The 14,580-nt window shown below is 40.3% G+C and overlaps 1 protein-coding gene across 1 annotated transcript in view; it reads right to left on the bottom strand.

Moving 5' to 3' along the window:
- Aqp9 (aquaporin 9) overlaps window positions 1-6,341 on the bottom strand; it is a 43,011-nt gene extending 36,670 nt beyond the window's left edge. Inside the window, exon 1 of the mRNA XM_026384865.2 lies at window positions 6,020-6,341. Coding sequence (XP_026240650.1) covers window positions 6,020-6,130 — 111 coding nt within the window. The 5' untranslated portion in view covers window positions 6,131-6,341. The remainder of the gene's footprint in view (window positions 1-6,019) is intronic.
- Between the last annotated feature and the right edge of the window lie 8,239 nt (window positions 6,342-14,580).

The raw sequence follows: 14,580 nt of genomic DNA, 5'->3' as shown, positions 1-14,580 counted from the left end.
GTCACAAGAGGTTCAAAATGTGTAGGCAGCAAAGAGATCTGGAAACTCTGAGAGCAAATCTTCTACATAATTTCCCTGTTGTGATCATGTCTGCTCTGTGGAACCATCCTTTGACACCTTTAATACCTATTGTAGGCTATAAAAATTAGTTAAGGGCTGGGGATATAGCTTCGTTGGTAGAGTGCTTGCTTTGCATCACAAGGCCCTGGGTTCAATCCCCAGCACCAAAAAAAAAAATAAATAAAATAAAAAGAAAAAATAAAAATCAAGTTCTCCTGGGCTTTCCCGTGAAAGGAGTTAATTTAATTCTCATTAAATGATGATACATTAGAAATGTCTGGAGTCAGGATATCAAGTCCAACCCTTGCATTCAAGGGCTGGGTGATCTTGGGTCAGTCTCTTAATTACATTACACCTGTAACATCTGGGAAAATAGAATTGGTCATTTAAATGAAAATAGGACCTAGATGAGCACATTATCCTCCCTTGAGGAAAACCACAAAGGAGACCCAAGAACCTAAAGCCGGGCAGCTGTTCTGGGCGATTCACAGGGTACATGATCACATCAACCTGGGCCTCAGCTCTGCCATCAACAAAAATGATCAATGCTGTCTGCTCACCCCTACCTCAGGGCTATCCTACTAGTACCCGGGGATCATAAATAGTGTAATAAGGAAGACCTAGTCTAAGATCAGAACACACTTTGGAATAATAATTTAAAGTCCTACAGCTTCTATAGCTAGCATATCTGACTGAGAGTCCTCCCAGAATGGAACTCTGAACTCTGAACTCTGTGACCCCAGCAAGGAGGAACCTTGGTCCTGAAGTCACGGAGGAGGACAGAAGCAGGAAGTAGGAAACACTTGTGGTGTCTGAAGTTTCTCAAGCACCACTGGCAGTCTGCTTCCTCCCTCCCTCCGTCTGCGCTGCCCACTCCTCTCCCCACTCCATATTCCGAGTTCCAGGTTGGCTCCTTTCTATTTTCCTCCATGGCACAGCAGATCAAGGTTACTATTTTTAACAGAAGTAGTTGCTTTCTTTCTTTTTTTTTTTTTTTAACTCTTAAAGATGCCAAAAGTTATATCTCTAATGTGGAAGCTTGACAGGGTGAGAAAAGAATTTAGGGCTTCACCACTTCATGAGGAGATGTCACCTACTCATAACTCTAGCCCTGGAAGGATACCATCCCACTTCAGGAGGAAATATGGAAGCTTGCAGTTTGTTTGCCTCAGCATTTTCAATAAGATGAGCTTTGCATCAAAGAATACTGGAAAGTTTGAAGAGAGGAGGGCATATAGAATAATGAGGAGCAGACAAAGCCCCTGTGAGAAATGACTTTAAATGACTAGAGAGTCTAAGAAGTTCAGCCCACCAAAGAGATTTTTATGAGGCAGGAGGATCACAGGTTCAAAGCAAGTTTCTAAGCCACTTAGTGATACCCTGTCTCAAAATAAAAATTAAAAAGGGTCTGGGGATGTGTCTCAATGGTTAAGCACCCCTCAGTCCATTCCCTAGCACCAAAATGAACAGATTTTAATGTATGCACATTTATGGGGTCTCCTTTGTTTAGGGGCGCAACTCTACCACAGAAGCTGGGAAAAGGTACCTTAAGATGCACAAGAGAAGACGCAATGGCTGTTTCCAAACACAAGAAGTCCTCTCAAGTAGATGAGGGAAAGGCACTAGGAAGGGGAAAGAGAGCTGGCCTCTGACAAGCATTTCCTCTGTTGGGAAATTTACATGTAAAGTATTAGCTCCTTTTGAAGAGACTAAGACTCAAAGAAATTGAATCCATTGCTCAAGATCATAATGCAGTCAAGTAACAGAGCAGGAGCAGGCAGACAACGTGAATTCCCATGGGGGTCTCAGTGCTCATGCAGGGTCTGCTACTGGATGTCCCTAGGCCACAAGCAATGGTTCAGAGGCCTGGAGGGTCTCCTGCTCTGTCTTTACCTCACATCTGTCCATTCACTGTGAAGACACTGGCCCTGGGGTACAATGACTGATCTCACCAGCAAGCCCATCAGTTCAGCTCCTCTGCCCACAAGCAAATAACAGCTACCACATGGCCCCCATCCGCCTCAGAGGGAGTACAATTTATCAGGGATGTTCCCCAAGGGATTCCAGAAATGGGAAATGGCTCAGAAAGTATAGGCTCTAGAATTAAAAAGAAATCAAGTTTGACGTTTTTCTGATTTGGATCAGTTACTTTCTCTCCTTTAGCCCTCCTTTTTTTCTGTTTATGGGGTGGTAATAAAGCGGCTAACTGTTCATTGTTATTATTATTAATATAAAATTATTATAATTGAGTTCATTATAACGGAGACTCAATGCTTCTAAAATTTTTCTCTGTAGTAAAGAAGATGTATTGTAAACCTTTCCCTAACAATAGTAGAGATGAAAGGCCTATCTATCTGAATGTCTACAAGGCCAAATTAGAGCTAATTCTTTGTCTTACAACTGGACGGTTTTAGTTGTAATTTACAAAGATTTTTTCATGGACTTTCTCCTCTCTTAATGCTACCACTAGGTCCTTATGTGTGTCATTTATACCATAGTGTGAATGAGTTTGAGATGATTCCCCTAGGAGCAGATTTTGAGAAGGGGGAGAAAAATGACATCAGAATCCTAGGGTCTGGGAGAAAAACTATTCTATCAAATTTAAAGAACCAATAAATCTTGCATATCCTCTGCCACCTTTTTAATGTTTCCTTCCCCCTGCTTTGTCAACATGCAATTATTTTCACTAGAAAAACAAGGAAAAATACACATTTTCTAAAAAAATCAAAAACAATCTGGCCAGGTGCAGTGGTGCACGCTTATAATCCCAGTGGCTTGGGAGGCTGAGGCAGGAGGATCACAAGTTCAAAGCCAGTCTCAGCAAAAGTGAGGTGCTAAGCAACTCTGTGTGATTCTGTCTCTAAATAAAATACAAAATAGGGCTGGGGATGTGACTAAGTGGTTGAGTGCCCCTGCGTTCAATCTCCTGTAGTCCTCCTCCAAAAAAAATCGGAATACTCTTTGATCAAAACTATGTAAACACATTGGCTAAAAAAGTACTGAGATTATGCAGAAACTTGTTTACACATCTCCAGAGATCTCAACAAAATTGAAGGTTATGATTACAATTATAATCTATATCAGGGCTCACTTTAGGAAATAAGTGTAACATAGAAATTAATCCTTTCACAAATGAGTGACTTTAGCCAAAAGATACGAGTGTAATTTTTCAACATACATTAAGATACAATTTCTTTAGCCCCCACCTTGAGTTCTGGGTATAGAAAAGATAGACTGTTTTTTTTTCTCTGCTCTCATAACACAACAATCCACACCCAACAATTTGTGACCCTCTAATTACTTCCTACCAGCAAGCAAGTAATTAGATCTGAGGACACTGGCCTCCAATTTGATTCTGACCCAGTCTACCTGGAGCTAGTATCAGATCTTGCAGGATGAGGGCTCAGTCCCCAAGAGTCTTCCAGGACACACTCCCTCCCCCCCAGTAGGTGGCATTCATAAGCCACAGGTTGTCTTATCTGTGCTTCTGACATACCAGCCATAATTTGGGGTTCCCATGACCCCTCCTTGGGTTCAGTTAGTTGGCTTGTGCTGCTCATAGAAGTCATAGAAATATTTACTTAGGTTTACAGGTTTGTTACAAAGATGAAGATAGAGATGAAGAGATGCATTAGACATGTAAAGGTGGGGCTGAGCTTCCATGCCCTCTGCAGATGCACCCCCCTCCAGGAACCTCTTGTGTTTAGCTCTCCTTATAAATTTTTATGGAGAGGAGACTTGATTGCAGAGATGTGATTAAAGTCTGGATCACCTTGTGAAAACATGATTGGACAAAGAGTATGATGTAATGCTATAAGACTGGTGGTGGGGGGGAAGGGGGATAGTCATGGATAGAGTGTGTGCTTGGCATGCTCAAGGCCTTGGTTTTGATTCCTAGCATTAAAAACAAACAAAAACACTAGATGGGGAAACACAGTCCAGCCTTGTCTGTTCAGACTCTTCTCAGCCCCTCTAAGTAGCATTCCTTCCTCAAGGGTCTGGGCAGGGCCCCTTCTGAAATGGGGGTCTTATAACCTACTATCAGACAAGGTAAGTTAAAAAATCTCTTTATGGCTGGCTTGAAGATAGAAAGGCAGGGATGATTAAGGTTTCTATGAACAACCTTGGGGAGGGAGTTATGAGACAGGAAGCCTGAAAATCAAAAAAATATATTATCATAATCTCACACTGAAAAGGCATGCTTCGTGAGCAGAGCAGCGAATGGTTCAAAGCAACTTTCACCTTCTCTGCGTCAAAAGATTGGAATTAGTGGGCTGGGGCTGGAGCTCAGTGGCAGAGCGTTTGTCTAGCATGTATGAGCCACTGGGTTTAATTCTCAGCTCCACATATAAATAAGTAAAAAAAAAAAAATAAAGGTTCTTAAAATCTCAAAAGTATTTATAAAAAAAAGACTGGAATCATAAAACAATTTTGTGTGTGTGTGTGTGTGTGTGTGTGTGTGTAGAAATAGGAGACTTAACTTTTTCGTTTGCAGAAAAAAAATGTTTAATTCACTTCCTCCTTTTCACTTTCTTCAGAGGACTGAGCATGGTAACTGAATTTGCTTCATTTTTCAGAACCACAAGTCACCGTAGGGCTGAAATCAGTCTGTGGTGACAACTGCTCTTTTCTTTGGGGCCAAATTGTCAAGAATTATGACACAAGAATCCCTGTCTTGCCTAGAGTGATTTTCCAATAAACAGTGACTAGAATGGAAAGAATCATTGGCTTTTATTTTCTCCCCTTTCCTTCTAACTCCCCTTACCTAAATCCTGAGAATGAATATGGTCAGAGCAACCAGGGCTTCCTGCCAGGGGAAGGTGAGGAGTGTAAGAAATTGTCTCCAACTCCCCTCAAATCCTTGTGTGAATGGAGTAGAAAGTCTCTCAGGGATCAGAAAATGTCCAATTCTCTCTTAATATTATCCTAGTTCAAATTTCTGAGTTCATGTCCTTTCTCAATTTTGGCTTGCCTGACATATGCAAGTTTATTTTCTAAATTATTATGTATTTTCTCCAAGCAAAGAACTTTCAATGTGCAAATTTTATGAGCAATTTTCTACAACCTTACGAAAAGTATAACATAGAGAGCAGAGAAATCTTTGAGTGCTTTTTTTTTTTTAACAAGTTGAAGTCAGTAGTAGCCAAATGCCAAGTGACAATAATTTCTATTCACAAATGATCTGACTCCAGCTGAAAATTCAGGTTCCAGAGAATGTTAGAACATGCAGAGGACGAAAGCCTAGAGTCCGTGACACTGAAGCACACGGTACAGTTCTTGTTAGTAGCTGAGCAAATCTCTCTGGACAAATCCTTAAAGTTTCTTAAAATCAGCCCCTAATTTATATCTAAAAGATTCTGGTAACTGTCCTTTTAAGAATCTTTATAGAGATTTGTTTGAGTTAGAGGGGGAAATGATACAGAACCAAAGCTGCACTACAGCATATACCCTGTTCCAACCTGGTGCAGATTCTAATTTATTAAAAGTCAAAGGATCTGACAACATACCCTTGCTAAGCACCTCTTCTGGTAAGCTGCTTCTTGCTGCCCATACATATTGACTGACGACACTATTCCAGGTGACCAAGTCACTTCAATGCTCTTAGGAAGCAAGCTGGATACAAATCAATTATTTAATGGAAAAAAAAAAACTTGTAGCAACTGACTTTTCAATCACAGGGCCATTTTAGATTCTGTGTAAGAAAATCCCTGAAATGAAAACACTCCACTTCCCTTCTTCTGACCCATCAACTGCTATGAAGAATGTCATGAGTAAATGAAAACTTAAAATTACAGCCACTAGATAGCCTAACAGCCTGGAGGTAACTTCGCTGCTTCTTGGAAGAGATGAATCTGATAATTTTTTAAAGAAAACCAAACAAAGCAAAACTCTGTGCCAGTTGCATGGCAGCCAGGGAAACATTATGGGGTCAGAACTTAGGAAATCAGGAAATACTCACAATCATTATAAATGTGCCCAGGAACTCGGAAATCGTTTCCTTGGCTAAGCTGCTCTTCAAAGCCACCCTCTGCTTGAAGCTCTTCCTCGTCTCTTCCTTCTCAGTCTGCATCTTGGGGTTTCTCCAAGGACCACTTTCCACCAGTACCTGCTTGTTCTGGTCCTCACCTTCACCAGCACATGAAAATGGAGACTTAAGACTACTCTTGGAAGATCTCTGGAGGTTTCCGGTGAGATTCGCTGGCTGTCCAAATACTGTCGTAGTTAGAAGTATGACTTAATCTTCTTCTGGTGAAATGGTCATTCCCTATTGGCTGCTGATGCGTTTGAATTGGTGAGTTAGAACCTGAAATCCTCAGAAGGTTCCTTTTTTGTGCCTGGTAGATTAATGATTACCTTTATTCTCCAGGTATTTTTTTTTCTTTGTTGGCTCTCCCCCCCCCCCCCCAGCAGATGAGAAAAGAGATGTTGCACTGGTTGTGTTGCCAAACCACAGCGATGGGCCCTGGTCCAGAAGAGATTTACATGTTACACAATTGCTTCTGATTTTTTTTCCCCCTCCTATTCAGAAGTGGGTGGTTGGGGTGTAATTTGGTATTGTCAATGTCAAATCAGATAGAGATAAAACCAGTATAAACATTATTTACTAAAGGAGGTTTTTCATCCAAACTACAGAATCTAAACAAATACAAGTTCATCATCCTACAAGATTAATCCTTCTCGTTTTCTTCCAGGATTGTTTCGGTGATTTTGGCAAGAACTGCCATGACCATTCTAGAGATGCAAAAATGAACATACAGAAAGACTCTTGCAAGCTTCACACTGGGAGTCTGTGGGACCCCATGGGGACACCTCCTCCGGACTGAGTCTCAACCCCATCTGTGGAGGCTATTTGGGATCCATGAATGAGAAAGATCCAGAAGGCAACTTCTTGAGTTTCTTCTGGAGAAGTACTTCAGTTTGAAAACCAAGTTACTCCTTTTCATTGACCAGGAGAGATTTAGACAAAATACATAGAAAATAAACAACAGTCGCTTGAGATTCTGTACTGCATGGAGATCTCTGAGCTGAAGAGAGATCAATCTGCATAGATCTCATCCCAATTAAACATGAAAGGGGGTAAATGCCCCCAAACCAAGTCTTCTGGTTATTTAAATTTGATGAATTAACATCCTTGTAGGCAAAAAAAACTGTGCTTCGGACGGGCTTCTTGTCTTGCCAATTATTCAAGCCTTGTTTTTCAAAGCTGGTTTGTCTGATGAAATAGAATCGAGCAATAGTTTTTGAATACCAAGGCAGTCCACTGAATTAGTACCCACACCATGTGCTTCCTCCCAACTCTCCCACAGAGAAGGCGCTCCCCTACCTTTGCAGGAGGCCCTCAGTCATTTCCAGCTGAGAAGGCAGGCAGCAAGGAGGAAGAAGAGGACCTGGAGAAAAGAGCTGGGCACAGCCCAAGAGCAGGAGACACCTAATCTGTAGGTAGATTTTTAGAATTTAGACCTAAGAAACTTACAACTTTCTGAAGGCCACACCATTACAAAGCTAGGTCAAAACCCAGTATTTTGGCTGTAACTCCTGGTTCAGTGATCATGGACACCATTGTCTCCAAGTTACCTACGACTATACAGTTCCCAAGTCCCAGTGGATAGACCAGAGAAACAGGACTTTATTGCTGTGATTTCAACTAAGAACACACAAGGGTGTTTCTGGTCTCTTCATTCACTCATCTGACAAATATTTATGGCATACTCGTTGTGAGCCAAGCACGGCACTTAGCTAAAGCACACAGGATGCTTGAGCTTCACAGAGCCCTGAGTACAATGTACAAGCACAAGGCAAATAATCACACAGACACACACACACACACACACAAATGCCCAGTCACAACGTAGAAAATATGCTGTACAGAAAGGGGCCCTGTTCTTGAGAAAATACAGCAAAGGGATTTCACCTTGTTGGAGAGGTCTCTGGTAGCGTCTCTAAGGAAATCACATCTGAGGCAAGATCAGAAAGAAGTACAGGGGTTAATTACATGAAATGGGGAAGGAAGCCTATGAACAAAGGCTTTGAGGGGTGTGGTGAGGACAGCATGATACCTATTAAAGAAAAAGGAACGCCCACTGTGGCTGGCCCCAGAGAGTGAAGGAGTATGGTGTGAGAAGCAGGCTGGAGCTGTGGGCGGGGTGGGGGGGCAGTCCACAGGAGCCTTATAAATTGTGTTTAAGATTAGAAACACAAGCCGTCAGGTAGATTAAGCAGAAATATGACACCATCATCTTTGAGTTTTGAGAAGATCATTCCAGCTGTGAGGTGGAGAGGGAATTAGAGGGAACCTGAAATGGGCATAGGTAGATGCATTCAGAAGGATTTCAGACTAGCAGGACTGGGTGGCAGCTTTGACAGTGGGAAAGTGGAAGGATTCATGAATTCTTTATATCCTAAAGTGGAAGGATTTGGTGGATTTGATATGGAAGATGAGGAAAAATCACTCTTCAAGGTTGGCTCCTGGGTTATACTGGCTGGCTAGTGAAGGTGGCACAAAGCCTCAGGAGTGGAAACCCAGGAAAAGGATTAGGATTGCAATAGAGGGTCATCCATTCGGCAAAAGTAAGCCTCAGATGCTTCTGAGAGATGTCAACTATGAAGTGATATAAGTCCTGATATAGAAGTAGTAGGAATACCTGTGTGCATGAAGAGGTGATAATTGAAGCCAGGAATAAAGATGAGGTTTCCCTAGGGAGAGAGTGAAGAGAACAGAGACTGAGCTTGGCTGCTGATACTCTAAGCTCAGGTAGAGGAGGACAAAAATCTACTATTTCTTTTATTCTACTTTCAGGTGTCAATCATGCTTTCCACCTTCATCACCCTGAACAAGTCATCATCAAACATAACTCACACTCCCCAGCCAGCCGCAAAAAACAACAATAAAAACATCCAAAAGCATCCTAAGGTAAGCAATAAATAACATTCCACCCTTCTTCCATCTGGAAGGAGGTTTTTGTAGAAGTACCCTCACCCTAGCATTCTAACTGGGAACATGGGGCTGCTTAATTACTTTCACACCCATTTATTCAGAAAAATTCTTCATTAAGTATTTGTCATGTGTCAAATAGCATTAAGCATCGCGGATTAAAAAATGGATAGATCTGTACTGTTGAAGAGTTCATAGTCAAAGATGTACAAATGAATAACCCATGTAGTAAAATAGAGGAATATGCAAGGTTTTTGAATGAAAATTCCAGTTATTGCCCCTCAGCAACAGCAAGGCGCTAAGCAACTCAGTGAGACCCTGTCTCACTGACCAAACAGGGTTGGAGATGTGGCTCAGTGGTACCCCACCCCCCCACACACAAATCATAATCATAGGAGGAATATCACATCATATTCACAAATCCAGCTCATAGGGATGGACTATAGAAAGTCTATATACCAAGGATAGGAAACATGGGTATCATCCTAGAATTCTGCCTCCCACACTTATCCTGTCACATTCTGAGAAAAGTACATTTAAATCTTCCACCACGATTATGATTTTGTAAAATTCTTCTTATTTTACTGGAAGGTTTTGCTCTTTACACGTCAATGCTATGTTTCTTGTGGTGAGCTTGTAATATGTCAACTTGGCTAAGCTGATGAATTTCCCCCAATTCCCTTTTCTTTATATTTCTGGTTGAGGTGAGCCACAAGAGGGATTCTTGTGCAATATGCAGAGGACAGAACTGAAGCCCTGTCATTTAGTAGCACGTGAAAGTCACTGCTTACCTGCTGGTTCACCTCTTTGGTATGAGGTTGCATCTGGACCTGCAGCTTCTCCACCTTTCCTGGATCCTCCTCCAGCTTCTCTAACTCCTACACAAGGTCTAGGCTCCCGAAGTTGTGTAAAGTCAAATCCTTGAAACAGATTCCTTTCTATATACATATGCTCAGATAGATGTGTATGTATGCTATACTTATATATTATCTACACACAGAATATTTGTGGTTCTACTTCTCTGATTGAACCCCATGTTGTTTTTGCATTAATTTTCATGACTATTACAAATTCCCAGAGTGCTACATCTTTTATTAAACAAATTGTTCTCTTTGAACATTAAAATTTTTGTCTTATATTATGTGTGCTACCAATCGTCATCCCTGATTTTGCATTTCTTTGCTGCATCTTTGGCCACTTCTCCATTTTCCATCTGTTTAATAAAACTTAAATCTACATTGTGTTTCACAGTTGACCTTTAGATTGATTTACTATTTATTTTACTAGTACAATGCCATTTTACATACAGGTACTCTTAGTACATTCCTGACTCTAGGTTACTCTGTCTGAAAAGGGTAGGAGAAGGAAGAGGACTCTACACGGGACTGTAAAGTAATGATCCTTTAGTTGTCATAAACTGGGACGTGGGTGTTCATTATACCATAAATTTTCATATTTTACATTTATTTTATTAATAAAGAAAAAATAAAACGTTATCAAACAGATAGGATAAGTGAGCACCTTACCTCTCTTTACTTACTGATTCACCTTGTAGGTTACTTTATTTGAGGGAGAAATCTTTAAAAAACACCTTTTAGCAATATGTTCCCTTTTCTAAACCTCAGTGATTCTCCATTATCTAAATGGTGAATTTCAAACTGCTTACTCTGATATTTAAGGTCTTCCACTGCTATACTTTGAATACATCCCACAAAAGTCCATGAGTTGGGAACTTGGTCCCCAGCTCAGTAATGGCGAAAGGTGGGATCTTAGTTAGTGATTGTTCCTGAGGACTCTTCCTTCCCTCCCAACCCAATGGATCAGTGAACTCATGGGTTATCATGGGAGTGGCTTTGTTATAAATGTAAGCTCTCTCTGGCACACTTGCTGTGTTTAATCATGTCATGCCTTCTTCTATGTGAAGATGAAGCAAGAAGGCCCTCACCAGAAGCTGAGCAGATGTCAGCACCATGCTTTGAGATTTGAACCACCAGAACTGTGAGCTAAATAAATCTTTTTTTTCTTTTTGCATCATCCAGTCTCAGGTATTTTGTTACAGCAATAGAAAATGGACTAATATAGCAACAAATATCACTCCTCCATAGCTGCCCATATACATATTTTGATACTCTCCGCAAGAAATTTTGTTTTATCTGAAAAGACTTATGTCAATTTCACAACTTGCCTCAATAATTTCTTCTCACAAGCCCTTACTTGTGCTATATCCTCTCATATAGAATGCCCTTCTCTCTCCTCTCTTCCTGTCTGTACCCACTTGCCTCACCTTTTGAAGACCAAGCCTACTTTCTAACCTTATCTATGAACTCTACCCTAGTAATTCCATTTAACAACAGAATCTTTCCCAATCGAATGCCTATACCACTCATTATATGAATTGCTCACTTAATCATATCCAGTTTCTTATCTCTTTGCATGAGTGCACGTGTGTGTGCAAGCACAAAACACACATGTGTTTTCTGTCTTCAAATAGATTAAAAATTCTTCAAAGGTAAAAATGACTTTTTTATATTTCTTGGTATAACCTAAATGGCTAAACACAGGAAATATAAACCCTGTACCATATTAATAAGCTTATCATCATTTTTTATCATGGTATAGGATTCTTTGAAAATGTTTTGAACTAAAATCAAACTTGGGGAGTTTTCAAAACAAACCCAATGTTAATATATTGGAGTGTATCTAGTTTATAACATCAAATTTTTCAGCATCCACAGCATTTCATAAATAACCTCATCTGTAGGACCTTCTGATGTAGCCATTTCTACCCAGGTGCCTGGTACAGGGGCATTTTATATGATCCAAAATATAAGATTTTAAACAAAATTTGCCAGTAACAGACAATCTATCCTATCCTTCCTCATGTCTTGAGAGCCACACATTCATGATCCTGTAGTCAGAGGTTGAGGGTGAGGTAAGGAAAGGTGTATCTGAGAGTTTGATGAGAGATGGATAAGGGTTGGAAAGAATAAGTGCAGAGTCACAGAAAAGTAGTCAGGTCACACATTCTACTTTAGAAACAACTCATTTTAATATATTTTCATAAACTACAGAAACCTATAAATTTATCCTTACCAAACATAAAACATCTCACAACAAAATTATTATTATAGAAGTATCATTTGATAAACACTGTTGAGAACCAAGTATGGGAAGAATGCTAGACCTTTCAATAAGCTCATGATGAATTAGAGGAAAGAGAACCCTCAATTTACAGTTGAGAAAATGGAAGATCAATAAAGAGCAGTGGCCTGTCCAAACTCACACAGTAGGGAAATGGAAAAATGAGGATTCAGATCTAAAACCTTTGGACTCCTGATCCAGTGTACCTACTATCATTGCTCAAGCACAATGGAAAAACCCACTTTGCCAAAACTGAAAGGAGAGTTTTGCTGATGGATAGATTTTTGTTTGCCTTTGTCAAATTCCATTATGATATGTTATCTGAGGGAATGAATGAATACACTTAAACTGGTAAAATATCCCTTAGGTAGAATTGCAGCTCACTGAGAGTGAGCCTGAGGCCAAGAACTTGATCCTGAATGTGCCAGTTGGCCTGGTTGGACTCCACAGCCCCAAACATGTGTATCTCCTGATAGCACACAGCTGGCCACACAGACCTGGAGTGATCTAGTGCAAACCCATCTCCAGAGCTGGGCGGGGGTGGGGTGGGGGGAAGCATGTGGCTTGGTGATAATGCATTAACCACAACTTCGTATAAGCAGTTAATATTACAACTGCAGCATTAGTATTTCAGGGACCTAGAATATTCACTAGTTTGGGGGTTGGAGTGAAGAGTCACTGTCCCATGTATTAACAGTAGAGTTAAAAGATCCAGGACTTCTATTCTCCTGTAAGTTCATATATTCTCCCACCACCAATGTTGCTCACTAGCAAGGATGCTGAACACAACATCCTGAGAAAGGCACTGAAGTCCCCTCATACTTATCAGCAATTGGGATAGGCGTCCATTGTTTACTTTTTGAGCTCTGTCATTGACGATCCCTACATGCCTGCTGGTGGCTGTGTATTAGTCCAGAATGCCCTGCCTTCATTCCTAAGAGCTAAGGAAGTCCTTCTCATTCTAGCAAGCAACTGACATCACCCTTTCAATCATTCATGTTGTCAATCATGTCTACAAAAGTACTGTCCTTTTAGAACCTCCTCTACAAATACTTCATATTTGTTGCAACATGATGGAGAGAAATTGCATCACTAATCAGCAATCCTTCTTTATCCTCAGGGAAGACCTGACATCTTTTCCCAGGGAACAACCTATGGTTCTCTACAGCCTTCCAGGAGACTCTGAGACACATATGCAGAGGAAGCTTCCTTTATCTGAAATCACCAAGGGATATTATTGCACCAACTTTAAAACGTCACTTCTTAGCAGGTGGAAAAGGTATTAAAATAACCTCTAGGAAGGTGAAAACAAAATGTAGTTTCAAATAGACCATTATCTAGGAAGTCACTGAGGAACATGCTATAGGCAATGAAAGCCTGTCCTTGAGTTAAAGATATGTTTTTAAATGTCATATTTCCCAACAGAATTATGCTCTCAAAAAATCCTCTAAGCCTATTCTGGTTTAATACAAAGATCTGGAGACTTTGACCATGTCTACTCAGATATGATCTTCTGTAGATTAATTTCTGAATAATTGATCAAATCCCCCACGTAGCTGAGTGGCTTTCACCGTTGAACTGATAAAAGTCACCAATCATTTATTGATTTGCATAAGCAGTAGATAAAAATTTTAAAGTAAATTCCTTTGGCTGAGAAACCTGAGTTGAACAGAACTGGTGGTGATGTGTGCTTGCTCAGGGCATTCCTGAGTCCAGGGCTTTCATGTCCTCTACGAGCTGAGTTCATCGATCCTTTGGGTTCAAAGATGATGAGCATCTATTTACTCAAAAATCTGCTCTGAGGGAATTTGTTTAAGGGACAGTGTGTTGACTGAATGAAGCAAGATCACTTTTGGTTTTGTTTGTTCTATGATATCAAAAGGTTTTGACTGTTGAAATTTGTTGTGCTACTAAAGGACATGAAGGAAAACATTACAATCTATTTGATTCAAAATGACAGTCAATAACATTCTCAAATGAGCATTTTATCTATAATTTAATTTTTTTATACATATGGTACATGTGAAGTCGTAAAGCAATATCTTGAAAGCAGTTTTAATCTACTTTCTCAAAACATTGATTGGGCATATTCCCTAGATTGCCTGTGTACTGTGATATGGTATTTTTCTCATCTACATTAACTTAGTTCACTTTGGGAAATATTTCTTGAGTGTACAACTGCTGGGCTAGGTCCTGGGTATAGGAAGAGCAATGAAAAGCAGCCCTCTCTCTCAAGACACTCTCACTCATGCCACATGAGTTCTGGTAAATTTGGTGAATGTATGGGCCCTGAATCTCATCAAGTCATCCAGGTGACCTCCAAGCCGACATGAGGACTGGCTGGTTGATGAAATACTGATCACTTTGTTTGGCAAGTTTGTTTCCAAATAAATTAATTTAACACTCTCTAATTTTCTTGCAGAGAAATTCTTAAGATCACAGAATTT

Source organism: Urocitellus parryii, chromosome 6 (genome assembly GCF_045843805.1).
Source record: "Urocitellus parryii isolate mUroPar1 chromosome 6, mUroPar1.hap1, whole genome shotgun sequence".
NCBI lineage: Eukaryota > Metazoa > Chordata > Mammalia > Rodentia > Sciuridae > Urocitellus > Urocitellus parryii.
The sequence above is the reverse complement of the archived record's forward strand: the minus strand, read 5'-3'. Positions and strand labels throughout refer to the sequence as shown.